The sequence below is a fragment of the Vollenhovia emeryi genome, unplaced genomic scaffold (assembly GCF_000949405.1).
Source record: "Vollenhovia emeryi isolate VEMERY1.0 unplaced genomic scaffold, V.emery_V1.0 DF939145.1, whole genome shotgun sequence".
NCBI classification, from domain to species: Eukaryota; Metazoa; Arthropoda; class Insecta; order Hymenoptera; family Formicidae; genus Vollenhovia; species Vollenhovia emeryi.
Window position 1 is genome coordinate 2,418,165 of NW_011967221.1, and position 16,927 is coordinate 2,435,091.

The 16,927-nt window shown below is 42.5% G+C and overlaps 1 protein-coding gene across 3 annotated transcripts in view; it reads left to right on the plus strand.

Annotated features, from left to right (window-relative positions):
• LOC105566376 overlaps positions 1-11,225 on the plus strand; it is a 22,890-nt gene extending 11,665 nt beyond the window's left edge. For 2 of the 3 annotated variants that reach the window (XM_012020314.1, XM_012020315.1), the window contains 4 exons: positions 4,956-5,058; positions 5,141-5,321; positions 8,509-8,590; positions 9,345-11,225. In XM_012020314.1, the coding sequence (XP_011875704.1) occupies positions 4,956-5,058; positions 5,141-5,321; positions 8,509-8,590; positions 9,345-9,491 (513 nt within the window). In that variant the 3' untranslated portion in view covers positions 9,492-11,225. Of the gene's footprint in view, positions 1-4,955; positions 5,059-5,140; positions 5,322-8,508; positions 8,591-9,296 lie in introns of all 3 variants that reach the window. The other variant, XM_012020316.1, reaches the window with a different exon arrangement.
• Positions 11,226-16,927: the final 5,702 nt, after the last annotated feature.

Here is a 16,927-nt window from a genome sequence, read left to right on the forward strand (position 1 = left end):
TTATAGAGTACCAGTCACGTTATATAATAACTAATACAGAACACATAATAATCAATACGGAAAAGGACAAGTCGTTTTTATACGCACACGTGTTCTGTTAATTTTAGTCAATTTTGCTCGCATCAAAGTCTTTCGTTGACAAAACTATTTTGGAAAACGAGTTATTTTGAAAGAGACATCAGTTATAGAGTACCGCTCACGTTATATAATAACTAATAGAGAATGCATAATAATCAATACGGAAAAGGGCAATTAAATCATTTTTATACGCAGACGTGGTCTTTAAAAATGAATATTGCAGAAATAGGCCGGCGCATCTGTGCACACGTCGCTGTTTGGCGGTGACGGTGGGCGCAAAACCATTTTCCCTCGATAAAATTTCGCGAGGGGTGGAAGAGAGAAAAGGAGAGGGGGTGCTGCCTCGCGCTGCACTTTCGAGAACCGATTCCTACGTAATTGCACGTTTAAACAACAACCTCCTGCTGAGAAACCAATTGAAACGATAACGAAATTACATTGTCACGGCGAATGGGAGTATCCCGCGTCAGCCTGTACTGGCAACTTTGCATCAAAACTTTCTACCGCTGCGCGAGAGTAACCCTGTTAGATTGACGAACATTGGCCCCGAGGGGTCGCAAACTATAGACGTCGCGGTAATTGAAGGGCTCGCTGCGGGAGAGAGATAAGTCCATTTTGATATATTTTTCACGGAGACGATAGGAGGATAGAGTCTGGGAATCTTTTTATCACGGTAAACATCGTGCCGTAGCGTCTCTAAATTGCACATCGTCATTTAATTTTGGTACAGACGTGCGATGGTACGTTTGCGGCCGCACAAAGTGTTCGATGATACACTTGTTAAACATGAAAACGGTACTTTCGCCCATATATAAAGCAATTTCTATTTTCGAAATTGGGTTGTGTCGGCGATCTATATTTTTGGTCTGAAAAGAAATTTCGTAAATGCTTCTAATTGTGAAATTCAATTTGAAACTTCTCTCTTGTGTAACAATTTATTTACAATTAAGCGAACTTTTACGGGCTTACTTTGCGACAACGCGCGGTTATTTCGTCCAAACTTTTGTATCTCTCTTGTAAATTATTCACAGTCCTAGAATTAGCCAAATTGTTTCTAAGATTATTTCAGCTCTCGATAACAAATGCCACTGCATTTTAAATTATTTTGAACCTCGGATAATTATATTTTCATCTATGATTACGAAAGAGAAATTTGTCGCGGTCGTAAATCCTTTGTGTGGCGGTTTATTTAAAATTAAGCGAAAACTGTCACGGATTTATTTTGCGACAATATGCGGTTACTTCGTCCAAACATTTTTTTACCTCTTTTGTAAATCGCTCACAGTTCTAGAATTATCCAAATCGTTTTTAAGATTATTTCAACTCTCGATAGCAAGTGCCACAGCGTGTATTTTAAATTATTTTGAACCTTGCACAATTGCATCTTCTTCTATGATTACGAAAGAGAGATTTGCCGCTGTCGTAAATGAAGAATTTAGCGCAATGTTGCACGAAACTTCTCAATTATTTCCCTCGCTCGGCCGTGATCTGCTTCCATCGTTGAGTCACGTACGCACCGGTAAATTATTTCGCTTGGCAGGAAGATTATTGACTTTTTTACATCATCAAGAATGAAAGTATCAATCGAGGGAGAGGAGAAGTGCTCCTCGAAACGAGCGATAGCGAAATACATGGAACGAGTACGCGATACAAATTTATGTGGGAGCACGAGGCGCGATATCTGTTGTTCGATACGCGCCCTCGTTAAAAACGGGGAAGTTATCTACTCGCTCGCATGGTGAATTGCTGCGCAATTAATCCCGGGGTGGAGCGCAAAAGTAAATCGCGGTTGGCCATTTTTTTTCTGCGCGCTGTAATTTACCACGTAAAGAGATACCACGCAAGGAGATACATAAAATAAAGGAGGGGCGTCGGGTGAGGGGGCGCGTTTTTGCTAAGAAATTAAATTGCGCCCGCACTTCGCGCGGAGATGCGCCGAATCGTGGTTCACGAAATCTCTCTTCCTCTCTTTTCTCCTTTTTTTTTACGCGCACACGCGACCAGTAAATGCAATAAACCGGCCGACGGGGGAGAGGAGTCGCGTATTTATTTGTACACCGCATGACGAATGCGGCTAATCTGAACTGCGGGGCTCGGCCGGGGTTTTTCGCGGATGAAATTCTCGGGAAATCACTTTATCGTCCTGCGTTTTTCCGATGAAGGGAGCCGTAGAAACGTTGCGAACTATCTTTCGATTATACGAATTGCGCGCGCGCGCGCGCCTTCGGACTGAAACGGAATTTCAATAGCGATTCTAATCGCCGATGCAGCGGCGATCTCGATTTTCCTGTATAATTTAGTAATAAACAGCATTGCAGATGGACGCTTTTGCAATTACGTACGTCTAGCTTTGGACACTGACATTTCCAGCTAAATATAAGTTCATCGAGGAGATTGGCGTTCGATTTCGGGCGTGTAATTTCCATAATTCCGCTCTCGTCGAAACTGGGTGACTAATATCGTTTCTGATGTTACTGTTAAATTTACGGCTCGCGTGTGCTCAATTAACTATCTTCGCGCACGAAACGGAAATGAGAATCGCGTATTACGCCCGTGTGTACGTAGAGTCGAACGAGTTAATGTGTTCAAGGCGGGAAGGGGGGGAGGATAAAGTGCGCGCGGTGACATTCGAAATTGATATACACGCATAATTTCGCGCGCCTCTCTCCGCGGAGGCTCTGCGCTGCCTCCGCGGAGGCTGAATTTTCTCAACTGCCTGTAACGCGCGCACGTGAATCTAAAGTTACTCGACCCAGGTAGAATTTCGCGATTCGCAGGAATCGTCCGAGGTTTTATGTAATAATGACAGCGCGCCGGACGGAGAGCCCGCGTGACTCGTGCGACTCAGGTGCACACGGAGAGAATCTTCTCGTAAAATTTGCCCTGAAAATCATAAGTCGTGGGACAACGTGGCATTTTGAGGACCTTTACCGCCGGTATATTCAGAGTCAGATCTTATATTTAACAAACACAATTATTTAGGACGTGATGAGATGGACGAATTTGTTATCTCAACCATAAGATTTTGTTCAGATAAACAACTCATGGTAGCAAAATTTAATTTTAACATTTGACTTCTTTTCAGCAATATAGTTGTCGTTTTATGCAACCAAATTACACGTTCAGTCAACAAAATGATTCAATCAAATTATTTCGTTTTATTCGATAAAATGTGTCTCTCGGTGCAGCCAATAAAATGCTCCATACAGCATCTTTAGATAAATTCAAGACGGTCTTAAACATGAGATCTGACTATGATTTCCGGCCAACGAGAGCTTTTTCAAACTTTACCATACATTCTACTAGTAAAATGTACTGTAAGTACAATTGCCAGTAAAATGTATGGTAAAATTTCAAGAAATTCTCATAAAATTAAACAATAAAGGGACGGTGAGGCCAGTGCGAGCCGTACGTGGAGATGAAAGCGCAGTCTAATTCGGCGCCAGAGAGTTTAATATTCTAACTTTACTCGCATAAAATTCTTCGAGATGCCCTGCTGTGCCACGATCACATAATTAAGTTTTAAGATAAAAATTGTTGCCGTGCAGACGCCCACGACGGGCGGCGGGTCCGATGGCTGCAACGATTTTCGCGACGGCGGATTTATCTTGCGGAGCGTAACAGTCGTGCGCCACTTGATACGAAAGCGTGGCGTTATCAATTAAACGCAATCGACCGTACGGTAATTCATTCGTTTCGCGAATATAAATCCCGTCTCTTGGAGCGCGCGCGCCGAAAAAAAAGGGGTGGACATCGGCAGATTAGTCCGCGGCTCGTGATAACGTTCGACCGATAATGGAACGCTCTCCTCGTGGCCCCGGGCTTCCTCGTGGGCTCCTTGACGCCCCATGGATGTCTCCTCGGAGAGGAGCGCGCGGCTCTTAATTTTTAATTAACCGCTCCCGCGCCGTCTCTCGAACGTGCGCAACGCGCATAACTCCGGGCTAATTGAACGATCCTCCGGGCGGCCTCCTAAGCGCGACCGGAAAGTTTAGACGGAAATTTATTAGCGCATTCCACTTCGGGGCTAAGTTACCCTCTTATTACGCTCAGGCTCCTTCATATTATGCTTATACCGATCAGATATATGCCTTTAAGCCCGTGGCGCTTCTTCCCGACGCACGTGCGACCCTCCCCTTTCTGCCTCGTCGCCGTGTACTTGTCTACGAATCTCGATTTATGGCGGGCGGATTTATAGCGTGCTTTTTTTTCTCTCCTAATAATAAGCCGGCAGGCTTCGTTGTTACCAGCCAGCTAACGAGACCGACGTTGATGAATGGGCGCGCGACTCGGGTCGGATCAAACCGCGAGTATACTACTGATAATATACGAACCCGCGGATTTGCTCGAGACGTTGCCCTTTCTGCACGTCGATTTTGTGTTTCCTCTTATCGCTTGTGTGCTCTGACGTACGCTATATTGAGTTATCGGCCGATCATATTTCGGCGAGCATTTCGAAATTCCGAGGTTTATAGATAATTAGAAATTTTTGAAGAATGAAAATTCATAGTCGGAAACAAGTGATCTTAAACAAGACTAGAGTAACATTCAGGAAATGCTTTTTCATTGTTTCTTGTTGCAAAAATATTACAAGTTTATGTCACACAAAATTATTACGTCTGTTTTATTGCCATCTCTTTTTCGGGATAAAGTGCATAAGGTGTACGCTATATCACTAGATTTTCGTAAAAACAGCTGTTAAAAGTTATAAATAAAATAAAAAGGATAGAAGGCAGGATAGCAATTTATTTAAACGTCCGCTACAAGATAAACACGTTTGTTTAAAGTACAAAGTACCAAATTGGCGAACGGAATTAAACGCAACAATAAAGAAAAGAGAAGAACGTTAACTGGTTAAAAGCTTCGACTTGCTTCAGGGTTGGACGAGCAACTCCACGATCGACAGACTATACAAGAGGAACACGGACCCTCCGGCTGTTGTGGACGTGAATAAATTCTACGATGACAGAGCGACGCCAGGTAAATAGCAGAGGTTGCCGCTTGCTTCTCGCTGCTACCGGAGCTTGAATCTCGTCTCCGTGTCGGTCTTTTGCCCGAATAGGTATCGCTTCGGAAACACAACCGGACCCGAGGAATCTCTACAAGGAGGAGGTTCAGGTGTACGAGCTTACGGGTGGTGTCGAATTGGTACCTTTGTTAACCAGCAGACGCCATCAGTCGTATCCGCAGTCCAGGCGCTATCTCGCCACGGACGCCACTCGTCCGGGATACACGATAGAATCGTAAGTATGGGGTGTTTGAATATTAGCTTGTTTGCCCCCAAAGCGACGCTCAGTGAATGCAGAACAATCCGTCGCTCCGCGTCGAGTCTCTAAATCTGCGAGAACGGCAAACTCCGGATTTCGGTGCGTTATATCACGGTTTAAATATCGATCCTTAGCTAATGTAAAACATTTATTGAATGCCACGTCTCTTTTTTTGTGCTTTTACATTAATACACTTGAGAGCAGCGTGCTATGTAACACGCTGTCGAATCGCATTCATCGCGTCACGTGAAATTGCAAGCGTTGAAGGTGACAGATGTTGAGATGATGGGATAATCAATAAACTGCATGCCTGGCATAAATACGTAACTGGCTGTAATCACGTACATATACTCATTATCGTAATTGATATTAAAAGCCCCTTATTGTTATCCCGCAATTTACTTGATGAAAATTTTATCGATCACTCATCTAGACAGTGCATTTGATATTTCGTATCCGTTCGACGGAAAGATATAATGCATGCCGGAATATTAGAATTACAATTAAATGAATCTAAATCAAATGTCCTGTATGTTATTACATATTTTAAGCGCACGAGTATTAATTTTCCAATTTATGTCTCGAAATATTTATACCTACGTAACGTTCCTCTCAGATATTTCCACCGCTTTTCACTCTCCTTCTCCTTCCCCCTCTTCTCTCTCTCTCTCTCTCTCTTTCGCCTAACAATCTGACGTGAAAGTCACTAGGACATCTTCGTATAAAAATGAAAAACGGGACGCGTAGAATGACGCGGACATGACATCGCGCGTTCACATTTTCTCGCGCAGTAAATGTCAATTCTCGGTCATACACTGTCGCTGCATTTACAATTAATTTTTCATCCGACGTCTCGTAAGTGTGACAAACACTACAAGACACGACGGTAACTGGAGAATTGGTTAGTGGCGATACGACACTCCGGGGATATAACTACATTACAGGTAATCAACCAATTGACCCGGATGCACTCGACCTCGACCATTTCACCTGTTCCTGCTCAATCTCACCCTCATTTTCCTCCCTTGTGTGCTAACGTCGCTCCAAATATTCATCAGCATAATTTTCCGTCGCCATCGTAAAAGAACATTTTTCTACGAAGAATTTACTTCGCGGAGGAATAGTCGGCTCTCTCTAGAAAATGCCTGATCGGAAGGTTTTATCGTAAGCTTCCTGCATAAATATATTATTATATAGCGCCGTTTCACGCAAATATATTCTTATGTTCTAAAATTTCTCGGGAAAATGTTTAAATGTGAATTTCTCCTCTCTCGCGGAATTATGTTATATATACGTACTGAAAAAAAAACCTTGATTCTGAAATATTGTACATAAGAAATTTATGTTTTAATACATATATATGACAATCTTTTCCTTTCGAATAACATTCTTTGAGACTTGCAGTCGTCACGTAGAGAGGCAGAGAGGAGGCGGAGGAGAGAAAGGGGGAGAATTTTTCTTTTATTTTAGCTTGAAACTAAATGTTTATCATGTAAGTGGATTTTCTGAAATGGTTTAATGCAAATTACAAACGGCTTTGTACTATGGTGCCATTGTAATGTTTCAAATTGGATGCGTGATGTATTGTAGTGGGAAGGCGAAAGACAGTCGCTAACGTGACTGTTAATATCATTGTCCCGCCATAAATATTTTTAACGATCGAAGTTCTCTACCCGGTTGATTGAGTAATTAATGTAACTTTTCTCTGGCGTTGTATCCGATAGGATAATGCTGATTTATCGTTCGATAAATCTGCGTGTAAACGGTCGTACAGCGCCGGACGCGAACAGAAGCAGCACCAACCTGACATGTAACGAGACACTTTGATAACGTTTAATGGAATAGCGTATGAGAGAAAGTTGCGTTACCGGAGGTGCGCGGCGTTGTTTATAACACAGTTGGCCGACATTCAAACGCTGCGGCGCCTGTAGTAATTAATCACCCTCGATTATCTGTCACCGTGCGGCGATAACCCGAAGAAAAAACGCTGCGGCGCGAGCCCGGGGCGTTATTCACTTAAAAAAAAGAGGCTTTTTGCCGTGCTTTTATTTTATTTGTCCATTTTTTTTACGAGGGTAAAATCGGGTAGGTACCTCGATACTGCGGGGCGCAGGTATTTAATTTGGCGACACACGAGGATCGATACTGCGTTCGATTGGTTCGCGCGCGTTCCCGACTCCGTTATGCGAGGTATTCGTGCGAGTTATGAGCGCGAAGTCGTTAAAGACTATTCAAAGCATCGAGAAAATATCGATGACTGCAACCGTTCGCGTGGAAAGTACCTGTTTTTTTTGCGCCAGTTGGCTTAATTTAGCGTTCACTCCGAAACGAATCGGAGATAAATTGTCCAGTAATCAGAATTCTCAAATGTCGCCAGCGATAATTAACAACGTCAGTGCTTTCTTGACCATGAATAAATTGTCCAGGTCGCGTCACCTGCAATATTTACGGCTCACGACTGTCCGAAAAGACAACGTCACTCATGATTACTTTCAGACCATCCTGTAAAAAGTGCCAGCTGTTAAAAGCCAACAGAATTTATACGGTATTTTGGATATTTTGGATATTAACAATTAGGTAATAATCTTTTTCTTTCTCAAGACACGGTGACCCCTTCCGCATATTATATGCTGTACGTCCTTTTACAGTTTTAGGCAGAGTTTTAGGACTTAGAGTTTAACGCCGGTTCCGAACGACCTATTAGAGGAGTTTTCATGGCAAGATACTCTCTGGCGGTTTGCAATTTCCTTCCGAGAACAATCTTTTTACCGGCAAAGATATTATACTATTATTTTGAAATAATTTTGCCCCGCCCGCCAAACATTGCATACATTTCTTCGTTCGCCCACAAAGGCACCCACCCTTGTATTCTCAACTAAATCGAATATTTTATTTTCAATTATATCTGTTTATGCACCCGGGGATCCCACCGTCAGTCTCATTCGTATTCTATCTTCGCGTTTTGGGTGCGACGATATTAAATAGTGCGCTCGAGGAAACCCAACGCGGCTCGCCCTAGATAGTGCTACTCCCCTCGAACCTTTATTTCCCGTAATCCGCGCCTCGGCGCACGTGCCCCCGTCATTTCCGCGGGGGTGCCGTGCCCATCAAAGAAAGGATATGAAGGCTGAGTGTGACGGCGGGCTCTCCTTTTCTTTTGCAGGTTCCGCGCGCTCGGCGTCGGCAATCGAGAATACATCGCGGATCTCGCTGAGCAAATACGACGTAAACGGGACAGGGCGCTGGTAAGTGCCATATGATCGATGACGACTGCGCGACGTCGAACGGTAATTCGAAACGGGATTAATTGTACCGATCTCTCGGCAATCTCGTTACTGTCCGTTATATTGAATCGCATTGGTTACGTACATCCACGTACCGTCGTTGTAAATGATGAGATCAAGCGATCCATAAGGAGACCGTACTCGCTAAGTCCGGAAGCAGAAAATGATACTTATAGATGTAGAAATACTTAATTTTTAATGTCCGTTAAATTTTATCTCTCACAACCACATAATCATACATACGCATTGAGACAATCCTATTCTTTTATATTATTTTATAAATAAGGAAACGAATTAGATGATATAAAAAGACGATATAAATGTCGTTAATAATTTATGTATGACAATCGCAGCGAAAGTAGAATCTAAATTGTATTAATGCCAAATGTTTAATTAATATAATTAGCATGAAAATATCCGATTCAAGAACTAAAATGAAGGAAATAATTTTACGAAGATTGTATTTTTGAAATTCCGTCGTAAATGTTTCCCCGTGGTTGTCAGTTCTTTTGTGAGCGGCATTAAAAACACAAAGTGCTTACTTTATATTTAAATTGAATATATTTAAATCCATCTTTTATTCACTACTTTACAAAACGAGAAACTCCAAGTCGGTGTTGCGCAACTGTTCAACTACGTTTGCATGGAATATCTCCCTTTCTTTCAGAGCACCGTCTAAGGTTACAAATCATTCCGTACTTGGATCTCGTTTCAGGAGGAACGGCGGATCGAACAGGAGAGTTGTCGTAGGCACTTCGATACTTGGAGAAGGCTATGGGGTAGACCGGGCCACGGTGCCCCCATAGATCACGCGCGGCGGAACAATCTCTACAACATCCTCCATCGACCGGCTATCTATTGAATTTTCCTGTAAAGCGTTTCGCCTCCGAGCGAGCGCAAAAGCGGAGGTGACTCCGTCTCTCTGTAAAATGGCGCCTTTTATTATACGAAACGAATAAGGAGTAAAGGCTATTAGATACCGGCGACGCAACGCGAGATAGGGTGTATCGTTTCCACAGGGGATGGTAGCTGGGCATAATAATACATAAATAGCTTCTAGTTCTTCGGAGGATGATCGTGTGCCCGATGTGCATAATATCATTCCTCACTGCATGCAGATTAAAATCCCTCTCGAGCAAACCGTTTATTTTCGAAATCACGTAAATCAAGCTTTACAACGGAATCTAAAATTTGAGCGCGATGGCCCGTTGGCCTCAATACGATTTTAAACAAGATTACATTATTTGCAAAATAAGCCGTTCACGTATAATAGTAATGCGTTGGAAAAAGTGCATAGTAATGTGAAAATGGTAATATCTTTTAGAAGCACTTTTCACACACACAACGTTGCTAATATTCAGCATGCAACTACGCTGCGCAATTAAAATCAAATGTTGCGAAGAGGGAAAGGTAGTAAAAGATTGTATAAGAGCTAGTAGAGTATTAGGGGGGGAAAAAAAAATGTTAGCGCCGGCGTCCTTTGTTTCTTATGAACCGACTTGACGTGAAAAAGCGAAGAGTATATCGGACAACCTATTAAATTTCATGAAAGCCTCGCAAGAGAGTGAAGGGCAGCTTGATAAACCAGGACTATGAGTGCCGCCGCGATTGACCAGACCTCAAAGGAGCAATCTCATGAGAATCTAGTTGCTGTATGCCGGTCGATAGGTTTTAAATTTCATGAACACCAAGGAACGGTCATTTGAATATATGTATGTATAGGTGTCCGTGATAACGCGCGGTGCTCGTGAAAGAAACGTTTCTCATCATCAGTCATCGTGTCGCTGAAATCTGTCTACATTGTTACTTCGCTTTTCTTATCTTTAACTAAAGAAAATTCATGTAATTTAAATCTCTCGACTTAGAAAACGCCTGTAAAACGGCGGCTTAGGAATTTGGAAGTTTTAGAGTTACGTAAACTATACCAGAATGTCTCCCTTTTAAAACGCGTACGCTAGTACGCGTACAAAAAAAGTTTATTTTTGAAAATTAGGTGCGAAATAGGTGCGAAAATGTAGTGGCCAATAAAAGCTTTTATACTGAATTTATTGAAAATCTAGACGCGGGAATTTAATCAAAGCTTACTTTTGTCTCAGTCATTATATAATTTAAGCTGGTATTAAAATTACAATATTATATTAAAACTCAAGAAATATTTTAAAAGGAGGATACCATTACGAATGAGTACAGAGGAGAGGTGTAACGTTCTTTTGACTTTGATTCTTTTGACGTGTGGAATATAGAGATAATTCTAGTCTTGATAATAACTTGTGATAACTTATAATGTTTTAATACGCTTTGTCCGCAACTAGTTGTAGTAATTAATTAACGCTCGTGCGTTTTAAGGCAATGTAATTTCGGATAAGTACACTGTTGTGTTTGCGGTGAGATGCATTTTTAACGACGCGGCTTGACGCCGTGTAAAAACGTATATAAAATTCAGCAATTGCTCCTGCGTCGAATTTGTCCGAAAATGTGTTTCATAATCTTAAATGTTATGGTCAAAAAGACAAACACGTTACGTGTTAAACAATTAACCATGTTTACTATTATATTATTTATTGTTTGAACTTTATTTAATTACTTTGGCGCTATTGAGTAATCATTTATTGTGAAAGTAAATTATATTTTGCACTGTTGAAAGTTGAACGTGATGCCGACGTAAAATGATACAAAGGCTCGATTTTAATAAGTTTCTCGAGATTGTGCTTATTCATCCGGCTGCAAAATAAGTGACTTAAATATTTATATCGGTTCAATCTTGAGAGAGAGTGTGTCTCGCAGAGCGTTCGGATTAATAAGACCTTTTTCGATCTGAGCCAAAAGTACGTACAACGTACATGCGATTTACATCTTTAAACACGACAGAACGGTGTCGACTGCCAAAAATACGCTTGGTGAGAATCGCAGGAAATTATCCCCGCGACGCGTAAGATTCGTCCAAAATTCGTCAGAGTAAATTTGATTCGTTATTGGCAAAAGTGATTAATCCTCTTTTCTACTAAACGAGATCTACAGTTCTCGACTTAGACGCGAATGGAGCCAGGTAGGGGGACAGAGAGGAGGTTTTCGAGCGCAGGGGCGAATCATAAATTATCGATCCGCGCGACGTTCGCTCGCGCATTTGCTCGCTCTTATCAGGCGATTTGCGTAATACGTTAATTAGACATTAAGTGCTCGGTAACCAGGTACGAACCCGGAAGAGTAACGGCAACGCCTTTAATGGATGTGGGTTATTTAATTTGCGCGGGGGGGGGAGGAGGAGGAGGAGAGGAGGAAGAGGGTGATGTTTGGCGGTACGGCTCGGCGCGGTTTATACGCGGAAAGGCGCACCTTCATCCTGCTTCCGTCTGGAGAGCGCAGTTTCATCCCTCCATCCTTCCTCGCCCTCCCCCTTCGTCGCCTTCCTTCGCCTCGCCACCTGCACACGCTCCACACACGCGGAGGGAGAAGCGACCCACGAAATCTCCCACCCTCGCCCGTGCTCATCCCCCGAGCTCTCGCGTCCCTCCGCTATTTTCCTCCCCTTCGACCTCCCCCCCCCCACCCCACACCCCCGCCGTCATCCAGTCCCTTTCGCTAGCTACCAGCCAGCAACCACCCGCGCTTTTGCTATTGTCTGACTATTGTGCCGCTGTTACCGCGGTGTGTCGGTTCGTTTGTACAAGGGTGATTCATTTTCTGAGAAATATCAGTTCCTGCGCTGCATGAATTTCGACTCACGCGAGCGCGTAAAACCGTGGGCGCGCGGGGGAGGTCTTCCCTATCCATCTCCTCTCGTCTCTTTCCTCTCTCTCTCTTTCTCTCTCACTCTCTCTTCGTCTCTCTGCCGCCGTCGGAGGCGAATTAAGCCTTCCGTGGACCGTTCTCCAGACAAACACATAAATGCATGTATATATTCACCTCTCGGAGACGTTATTTCACTTGAGAGCGGTGCTTTATTTCGGCGAGCATATTCCCGCGGGAGTAATTTTGTAAATTAAAATTGCGTCTTTTAGTACTTCGTTATCATCTCGCGAGCTCGTAACTTTCGTGGCTTCCGCGGAAAGTCGGTCGCCCCGTTCGGCGCGGGGTAATTAGAAATTACGGAGTCTAATGGATTCTAATGGACAAATCGCGAACCGCGCGGCGGACCGGGCGGGTACCATTCGACGTGAGCGAAATACGCGAGCGAGTCTTCTCCCTTACGTTTATACGCGCAAGTATAAATAACCGTCGTCGGCGCTCATAAACCCGGTGCCCTTCTAAATTGCGGAACCCCAGTCGCTCGCCTGCCGCAGCCCCGGTAGCGGCAAAACGGGCCCGCCTCTCCCATCTCCATTTTCTCTACCCTGCCTCCGTTTGTTTGCGTCTCGTTTGCACACACCCGCGCGCGCTCGGGGTGCGTGGCGGACGGGGGTTGCATTGTTATGAAATTGGGTCGCCCGCTTACTGCAATGAGATACGCGGCTCGTCCCGGTGTCGCGCGCTATGAAAATTGGTCGCGCGGCCGGGCTCGTCGTCTAGTCTTTCCCTAGTCTAGTGGAAGGCGAAAAAGAAGGCCGGACGAGCCGCGGAGGAACGGCGAGAACGGTAATCTCGCCGAGAGAAAGTTCTGCTTGAAGCTGTCGCTTTCCCTTCCTTCCGTCGGAATGTGAAATTGACAAACGACAAATAGACGGGATTGTAATAATTTAAAAGTACGACACTTGGGACAAATATATCCTTCGCTCTGGCTGAGAAATACGGCGGTCCGGAATATTTTTCAATACGTAAGAGGCATCTCGGAAATAGTCTTGAGGTTCTAAGCAAGAACGGAGATCACGTCGGTATATTTCTTCCCGGATTAAGAAACACTTTGCGTTATTACTATTTAAGCAACAATTATCCGACCGGCCACGTTTGTCATAATATTACAATTATTATATTATAATAGAGTAGATTGTGATCGATCGGATAATACTCGCAGTAAAATATTCACACTAACCAGAATGCGCAGGGCTTTGTCTCGCGATGTGTATAGCTCCGTAGCGCACATATTATTATTAGACGCTATTTATTGTCGAAGAATAAAACTTAATAAATTTATTTCATCAGCCTAAACTCAGTTTCTCTCAAAGAATCAACCTTAATCAACGTTCAACTATGCGGTAATGAAATAAATCACGTGATTATTGATAAAATCGTCTATCTGTTATACGTACGCATAGTTAATTATGATAAATCGCGATTCGTCTATTTGTTCCAACATCCTTGTCATTTATTTAACTATCATTATCTCACGCCAGTGTGTACCCCGATTGTATCGAAAGGGCGAAAGAGAACGGGAAATCTCTCGTTCGTCAGAAAAAAAACAGCACTTTGTTAAAATGAGATTTGCGTTAAAAGAGCTTTGAACAATTGTACGGATGTGAATCCAGGGGAAAAATGTCGCTCAACGTAGAGGGATTAACGAGCCAACTCTAATAGGCACTTTAGTCGTACTTAATTAGAAATCGCGTAATTTATTCGACAAACGTGCGGGACACGAGGTTGTCTGCTCGCTACCGTGCCACCCTTTCGCGCGATCTACTCGCACACGCATCCTGTACTTTGAAATGTTAATTTTTCCTGACGGCCCCTTTCGCGATCTTAACTTTCACGGCCGGCTTCGTCGAGTCGTCCACTTTTTTTTTTCCCACCTGAGAATCAAATTATGCTACAATGAGAATAAGGAACGACCTGAACTTGTTTTAAGATCTTTGTCACGCAGGATCTCGGCGTTTTCAATTATTCCAATGAAAGCAATGATTTTCAATGACGGAGAATGGCGAGAATAAGAGAATCTTCCTCGCATATATCGGCACGGAAGCCAGAGTTGAAGCGTTTCTCCTCGTGATAGATCTCGTCTTAAACAAAATAAATAGGATCATTTTTCACGATTCCCGCGATCACGGTAAAAGCTCGTAGACTAAGATTAATTCAATGAAGCGGCGCGCGCGCAGCGTTAGGATTTTAGCTATAGGTACCGCGATGAATCCATTGTGTACACTTTACTTATGTCGAAGCGCCCTTCGCTGCAATTCAGCGAGTAATTCCTGTAAAAGCTGCTGTAGTGACTTTACTCGATAAAGTGGCCCCCAGCAGCCGACGATGCTTCCATGCTTGAAACTACAAGCCGTGGAATGAATCGCGCACATATCGCGCGAAGCATCACGATTTTATTCAATGTAGCAAACTAGGATACCGCGGTTTATCTCAACGGGTTCAACAAGCTTTATCAAGTGTGAATTTTCATTAAACGTATTTTCAATCGTGCACAAATGTTACACACACGTATGAGATTAAAAAAAAACTGCATGACATGTCCCGGTCTCAGAAACAAATGGTCGATTAAAAATTACCAATAGCGACCGATTAAAATAGTCCATTTAATAATATACTATCGAACGGTTATACAGTAATAAAATAACCATTACTATACCCGCACGGCTAATGTCTAAGTTTAACTTGGTAGCAATACGGTAACTTTTCATGAAATTTTATCGTTGTTTTATCAAGCATAAAATATATCCACCCCAATTAGGTATACGTTCCCCATAATTACTCGCGTAATGAGAGATTTATACATCTTCCGTTTCGTTGGTTTCAACGGGTGGGTTTCACGCGTTTTTCATTTACAAGTTTTTAACACCCGCATATTAGAATTTCCGCCTCCAATTTTCCTAAGGGATCTCTCAACGCATTAGATAATATACCGTCGTGCCCACCATAAACCCGCGGCAGAAATTCGCGGATAATAGGATAATATATTTCTGTTATGTCACGATGATATAGATCCACAAGTAGATTGCGCCTTCGCACGCTGTATGTTGAATTATATTAAAAATTATAGCTAACCTTTATATAAAACAACGAATGACGTTCATTGTGTAATAAAAATTATACAATAATGTACGATTGCGGCATCATGCATAATTAATGGGCCGATGACGTATATTCTTGAGTTACTCCGCATTGTGTGCGCCGTGTGAAGAGCGAAAATAAATTGACTGCCGTATGTGGCCATCCATTTCTTTGTCAAAGTCTTTCAAGATCGGTTCGCCTAGCTCAGAAACTCCGCCGAGATCGATAATTTATTTCGCAACTTCGTCGTTCGCGACCCCCTTTCAGTGTATTTGTAGATCGGGAACGTCGTCTTGTTTGTGATACACTCTCGCGCATACGCGCCTCTGCACGCGCATATATGTGTAATACCCACTAATTATATGAAACATCAAAGTTATGTCTTTCTTACGGAAATTACCCGTAAATTTCATCGAAATACAACGTGGCGTATACATTTACACTCTATCAGAGTTTAATTTTTAGAAACTTTTTCCGTCTCGGTGTAATGAAGATCAGTAGATCTTGTAATTAGATCTTGCTGTGAAAGCACTCGATAAAAAAACTAATTACAGATTTTTCAAAGAGTTAAATTATCTTTTTAATCCCGAACATCTTCTATATTATTTTTGTTTGTTGCAAATTTACATTATATGTGTAAACAATATACATAATTATGTATATACATGTATAATTATAATTTGTAATACATGTAATATATAAATATTTAAGTGATAAACCGACTGTTTTTTTCCCGTACTTGTGATGCTAATATATTTAAAATTTTAAATAATTAGATTTAATGTTGGACTAAAATGTAAACGATCATAAACATACCTGTATACGTAACGATTCAGTAATGTTAATAAAATAGATATTATAACGTAACCGCATGGGAATATAATGTCAGTATCGACGCGTGTAATGTGTCGCGACAATATATTACATTATTATTACTATGAGATTACTACGAGCTTGCTATCAATATTAAACGGCTGCGACTGCGTTACATATTCATTGTAAAACAAACGTCGCTATGAACGGCTTGCATATGTATCATGGAATGTACTGCAGCATTAATAGTTAATAATAGTGGAGATAATTACTACATCTCGTATAACTTCGAGGAGAAGATTTGTATCGCAGATACAATCACCTGTCGCGATAACAAAATCCGCTGTATTGGGAAAAAAGTGGCGCCAAGTGTCGATCGTTTAACGATGCCACTCAAAGGCCTGCGTCCACTAGAACTTGGTCCAAGCCAATCAACGTGCAGCTATTTCACCCCAAGGTTGCAAGTTGATTGGCCACGCATTTCTCGGAGGTAGAACCAAGTTCTAGCACCGTGGACACAGGCCTTAACGCAGCCTTGCGGACCGCGAAGCTCATGAAGCTATAATCGTAACAAGATATCGCGTTGAAATATACGACCGACCGAATCCTTGAGTGGGGTAT